Source organism: Megalopta genalis, chromosome 2 (genome assembly GCF_051020955.1).
Source record: "Megalopta genalis isolate 19385.01 chromosome 2, iyMegGena1_principal, whole genome shotgun sequence".
Lineage (NCBI taxonomy): Eukaryota > Metazoa > Arthropoda > Insecta > Hymenoptera > Halictidae > Megalopta > Megalopta genalis.
In genome coordinates, this window is record NC_135014.1 from 18079343 (window position 1) to 18085860 (window position 6518).

A 6518-nucleotide genomic window follows, 5' to 3' on the forward strand; every position below is an offset into this window, starting at 1 on the left:
AAAAAATTATAAAAGAAATTTCTAGGTGTCGGTAACTCGTATGGATACTGAAAATTTTATAAAAATCATTTATGGTTGTTGCGAGTTATAAAACAATTAATGGAAAACACAATTCTTTGCGGATTTGAACTGAGTATAGGTAATTTTTACGTCTTTCAGTGGTTGTAGCTATTTTTTATTTTTCTTTGTCCTCAAGTAATGGCAAAATTTAAAGAGGGTGTTTCATAAATCGTACGGTAAACGAGTGCCTTTAATATTTAAAAAAATTCATTTAGTACAGCTTGGAAAGAATTATTTCATTTTAAAAGCTGTCATGGAACAGTCTTCGAAAGTGATTTCGACAAGATTTGCAGTCCGGTTACCGTACAGGGTGCGGTGCAGCGAACGCGAGGAGATCGAAGATCGCCGTAAAATAAACGTTGAGAGACGAGAAATTACAGTTTCTAGCTCGCGATTGCCAGCAAATCGAAGACTCTTTTAAATCGGTGTTTACACCGACGATGGTTTGGGAGCCAAAGTATAGTTGCTATAAACAGCTAAATTGGTAATCGGCGATCTCGGCGATCTCTTCGGCGAAATATAATACCGAAAAATCGACAGAAATCTTTCTCCCCTTCTCTCTCTCTCTCTCTCTCTCTCTCTCTCTCTCTTTCTCTCTCTCTCTCTTTCTCTTTGCCTTCAGCCAATTCGGTTCTCGTTCGCAAACTATAACGGCATACTTGGGTCGTCGTCAGTCTTTGACGCGCGTCAGTCGCGAAGTAAACGAGACGTCGAAGATTGATAACGCAATTATCTCGGTCCGCGGGCACACCTAATCTCGGCAAATTGGAGCAACGTGTATACTAACGACGCCACGCGATCGCAATCTATTTCCGTCGTTCTCTTTCGGGACGGATCGTCGAGCGATCAGCGATCAGCGAGCGATCGACAACCGGTCCGATCGAACCGAGACGGCTTGTACACCGAATATTAATCGCGAACTTCTGCCGGGCCTGGCGAAGACGAGTCGGAGATGCTATTGGGTTGGCAACTAAGTAATTGCCGATTTGTTCAATGAAATAAAAATTTTTTTCTACTTGGAACGAAGTTTAATCTATAATGTATTTTCCATTTTGTTCGATGACCTTTTGCCATCTCTCTGGCAACTTGAAAATTCCACGCTCGTAGAAAGTCTGATCCTTTTCGGCCAAAAACTGAGTTAACACGTTCCGTGCCACGTGTACCATCGATGGTACACGCTTGCATGTTTACTTAGTGAACTGAACAAATTGTTTACAAGAAATTTAGAACCGAAGAATCAATTTCCACCGCAAGAATGGGCGTTGATAAGTTTTTGTTACGTTGTTATGTGTACGAGAATTAATAATTGCACGTAATACATCAAGTTTTAGTAAAATATCAAAGTGTGAAGATTCGAGTAAAAGAAGCTCGGCACGGAACGTGTTAAGTGAGATTTTACAGCGTCATCATCGTTAAAAGTTTTACCACGAAGGGAGTTGTCCAGGGATCGAAATAAGTGGTAATCCGATGGCGCGAGATCAGGGCTATATGGTGGGTGTAACATCAATTCCCAACCAATATCCATCAATTTTTGCCGAGTGGACAAAGACGTGTGCGGCCCAGCATTGTCCTGGTGGAAAATGACACCTTTACGATCGACCAATTCCGGTCGCTTTTCCTTGACCGCTGCATTCAATTTGTCCAGTTGCTAACATTCACGGATAATAAAATATAACATAATAATAATAATTTTATAATATAACATTTACGGATATCATAAAAATGGGAGTGAGAGATATCTATAACTGAAATCGGCAATTACTTAGTTGCCAACCCAATATATTTCTAGTCCGTGAACGAAAAATTGATGGAACCCCGCCGACGGAGGTCTCCGCGAAATGGGATGTCCACGGGGATGATTCCGTGCGTTTAAGAAGCGGAAAACGCTACCGGGTCCGGCGCCACCGAAATGTTTTGTTGGCCCGTATGCGGGTATGCGTGTCTATTTGAATCCTTCCGGTCGTTGTTCGATAGGCTCCGGCAACCTAACTTCGAACTTATTTAAATCGGGCCGAGGTCACTGTGCTCGTTCGCTTCGAAATAAGCTGCCGGCTAGTTCGCGGCATAGCCTTTCTCTCTCAATGGGTCAACCTCGAACGAGAGCAACTCGTCCCACGGTTGTCGAGAAGACGAATATGATAAGCCTGCTTGTCGCAGCTTAGAAACTCTGCCTCGATCGCCTCTGTCTGCGAATCTTTCTACAAAGACGATTTTTTTCTTTATTTCAGCAGATGAACGACCACGGAGAGGTTATTTTGCAAAAACTAGGGTATAACTGGAGTGTACGGAAGGTATAGTCATTGTTCTTACATACGAGATCATTCTCGTGCATTATGCTCACAACCTGATACAACGCGACATCGAAATTTCTATATTTTCAGAACACAATCTTTTAACAGGGTTCAAGGGTGCGAGTCAAGGGTCGGGCTTTACTTACGCACCCAGCGGGAGAGAACCAGTGTAGTTTGAAAAAATTCACTTTTTAGAAGATATTTAATGTTTTCGAAACTGACAATAAGATTTTGCTAACAAGTATTCAACGAGGATTTTTAGGATTCCAGACGAGTTTCCAACAAATATGTATTATTATTATTGCTTTATTATTTCGGCCTCACGGCTAAGAAATTGGACTTGGTTTAGACAAACCTAACGCTACAATTCTAGCTTAGCCTTTCACTCTTTTGCATCTACTCTCATTCATCACTCTCATTCTCATTCTTACTAGTTATATCTATTGCCTACTATCAAATATATAACAAAATTTACAAACATAGATTTTAGAAAGGTGTTAACCCTTTGCACTCGAGTGACGACTCTGAGGCAACGCTAAAAATTGCTACACCATTTTCAAAAGAATTTTCACATTATTAAATTTGTCTGTATGCGATCAATTGTCAAATAATAGAAGTCTTTTATAAGCACACACATCCAATTTCAATTTCAATAGAAACGATTTTATACCAAATGGGCATATTATAGAGGTCGAAACGAACGTCTACATTTTCGCGTTAAAATAATCTCGAGTGCAAAGGGTTAATAATACCTGTCCCGCATGTAATGCGTTAAGAACGAGTGTACGATTCGGCAAATTACTGGTCTCGAAAGGACAACGTTAGACGACAACGAGAGAAAGTAACCGCGCGATCGCAACTGACAGATAAATTTCTCTCTTGCGAAGAGAATCGATCGATCGAATTACAAACTGAAATTGCAACACCGGAAATTTTTATTACATCGCTCGAGTGTAATCGTTCACGCCGCTCTTGTCATTGGCACTAATAGAATAGAGTATAAATTATCATTATCGTGTCGCGTCAAGCGTGTGAAATACACATTAATTCGCTGATTAATCGATAATCGGTGGATCGTGAAGTATCGATGCTGTGTTTGTCACTTCAGGAAACGGTAAAGCAAGAACTCCGATTAATCGTTCTCTTCGTTATTTTTATGACAATGACATTGCGTGTCAAAATAAATGACGGAAGCATTTCCTGCAAGCCGCCGCGGCATGATATTCGCGGAATTTGATACTTTTCTACGTTACATTTTATTTGATATTTTATGGACGAGACATTTTTCAACTGATGCGGATATTAATCTACCGATAACTAACCCTGACAATGAATTGAGAATAAATGTACGAAAAAAATGTACAGTAAATTCTGGAGAATTTGGGAAAAGGAGATTATTCGTGCCTCGCGGCTCGTTTTCATAGTTATCGATTATGAATAATTATAAAAACAAGCCGCAAGGCTTGCAATAAATCGAATAGTCGTATGTCCTCGTCCCAAATCGTCCATTTTTGTGGACAATCTGAGCGTCACTTAGGGAGAATTTACTGTATATACAAAAGTCGTTTAGCACACGAAGCTATCTTACGTAGTATTAACAATTCTTGTATTCATACAATGGTGGAGGATATTTCAAGGTCAACTTGATTTCTCTAAATCAGGCCACAGATTTTCTTATTCGCATTACAACCGTGCTAACTACTTTACATCCTGTAAAAATCCACTGTAAAAGTCTGATGGAACAAATATATCCCAATTTTCAAAAACACAGCCTCCAAAATCATTTGCAGCTATCCCCAGCTTAATATTATGAATTTCCAGCGGAAGACTAACCAAAATATCGATACAAAAAGCTCGGGTTGAAAGGGTCAAATAATGAAGACGTGTTTTATTAAACTCGCACGGAGAGAAGCGTAACAACTTGATTTCCCGCGAAGTGACCGACCGGTTCGGCTAAACGCTCGGCCCCCGCGTTTCCGCGAAACACGGATAAGAGATCGCGTCTCGTACAGCAACACGTTCGATCTGAATCCTTCGTACGAGCCTAAAATCGTTACCGTAATCGACTTACCTTTGTTCTGAAATTCAGGCGGGTCCTCGACGGCCGCGTTTGCACGGCGCGCTCGAAGTAGTATCAGCAAACTTGTCAGAAACACGTGTCCCGACGTGCACCGCATCTCGGAACAGCGGTCGAGAATCAGGTGTTTCGAGCTGACGCGTGAAACTCCAGGCCAATCAGCGGCGCCGCTGCGTCCAGGAGCATCCAGGATCTCTCGAGATCGAGATCGTGATCGAGACGTTGGCCCGCATCCGAATCAATGGATCCCACAATATTTTAAATCGCGATTCCTCGGGCACGCAGTCACCTCGACGCAACGGAACGACGAGCAAATCATTCTCAAACGCGACCCGACCGACTCCGAAGCTCGCTCGCCGATCTTTATCCACCTGTTTACCATCGACAACGTCTAGCGTCTTTGTTCAGACACTCTCGACGACCCTCGGCGAAGAGGATCGTTCGACTGACGGCGGCCGGACTCCGTTTTCTATAAACTTCCTCTCGACTTTTTCTCGGGCCGGGCCGGCACACATGCTCGTTATTAGTCAAACCGCGAGCCGAAACGACGTCTTTTGATTAACAAAACGAGCCGACCAGTTTTTTTTTCGCGTCTAAGCGACACTCGAACCCGGCTTTGTCCTCCTTTTCAGCCGGCCAGGCTTTCTTCGCGACCTTTGAATTTCTTTCGCTTTGTCCGAATTTTTCTCGCGGATCCAATTGTCTCGCTCGTTTCGCGGATTCCTCTCTCCGCCCGGTGCGCCTCCGACCGGCGTTCTTCGCCCGAGCAATTTCAACTTTGATCTCTCGAAAACCGCTTCTCTTTCTCTCTCTCTCTCTCTCACTCTCTCTGCAATTCTCTCGTTCTGTTCGTTTTTCTGCTCGCTCCCTTCGTTTGTTATTCTTAGCAGCTTCTTTTCCCGCGTCGCGGAGCTCGCTCCGACTTCGCAGCACCGATCAGGTGGCACGATCGCGACCTTGTTCCTTCCGACGCATCCGGAACTTCCTGCGACTTCGATGCACTTCCGTCGTCGGCGTCGGAATCGAGCGAAATCGTAATCGTTCGAAGACCGCGCGCGGCTCTTCAAATATCTCGTCGCGTTTCGTTCGTTTTGTTTTCCGGGTTTTAAGCGCGACGTCTCTCTGCTGTCCAGATGGGCTGGAGAGATTTCGGGCACGTTGCTCGAGGTGTCTCGGATAGAGAGGGATTACGTGCGATCCGCGACCGTTCGAGCCATGGGACCGTCGCGTGGCGAGATAGTCGTCGTCGGCAGCGACTGCCACGGAACTAAAACCAAAACCGAAGACACGCGTGTAGTTTTCCCCCCACTCGTTCGCACCCTCCTCGTACGGCACACGCACGCTTCACCCGGCTTCGAGAACACGCGTTTACAAACACACGGGCAAACGCGTGTGCACACGCGCCACCGTTTACACGCACCCGCGCTCGTTTAACGACGGATGCTCGAAATGCAGTCGGACGCGCGTAAAGCGCATCCCGCGGAGATGCACCGTTATGCACCCGCGGTAACGATGCACGCCGGGTCTGGATCTAGGTGAAGAAGATAATACCAGAAAGTACGGAAATACATATAAGCTGTTAAATGGATGGTCGGGTAATTAGAGGATCATCAGCGTAACCGGCGCCGCGTTCATTTTCGGTTGTCCATCTACGAAATGAACGAGAACAAAACGAAACGAGGTTAATCTTCGTTGGATTTCCTCATCCAGCAGTCAACTTTTAAGACGAGAGCTTCGAAGAAACCGTTCGAATATGGATGATTCCCAGCAAGTTCTTTTGCAACGTGAAACATTGATGAAACTTTTCGTCGCTTCCTATAAATTCTCTTCCCGTCACATTTCATCGTCGATTACTGAATAAAGTAATCGGCTACATCGGTCTGGCATTTTTTTCCTTTGATTTGGAACAAAAAATAAATCGGAGTGTTCTGCATCATATCAACCTAAATCCTATTTAAGGTCGACACGCGGCTCTGAAGACAAAGGAGTGGCACTTGCCTAAAATCGTTGCTTATTTCTAAATAATTTGGAGCCGCGAGTTACATCATTCTTCTTGCAATTTTTTTTTCAATGGGATTTAGGTTCATACG

General features: G+C 44.1%; 1 protein-coding gene across 1 annotated transcript in view; it reads right to left on the reverse strand.

The window, feature by feature from the left end:
* Window positions 1-5681, reverse strand: part of side (motor axon guidance molcule sidestep) — a 45049-nt gene extending 39368 nt beyond the window's left edge. Inside the window, exon 1 of the mRNA XM_033468334.2 lies at window positions 4423-5681. Coding sequence (XP_033324225.1) covers window positions 4423-4528 — 106 coding nt within the window. The 5' untranslated portion in view covers window positions 4529-5681. The remainder of the gene's footprint in view (window positions 1-4422) is intronic.
* Between the last annotated feature and the right edge of the window lie 837 nt (window positions 5682-6518).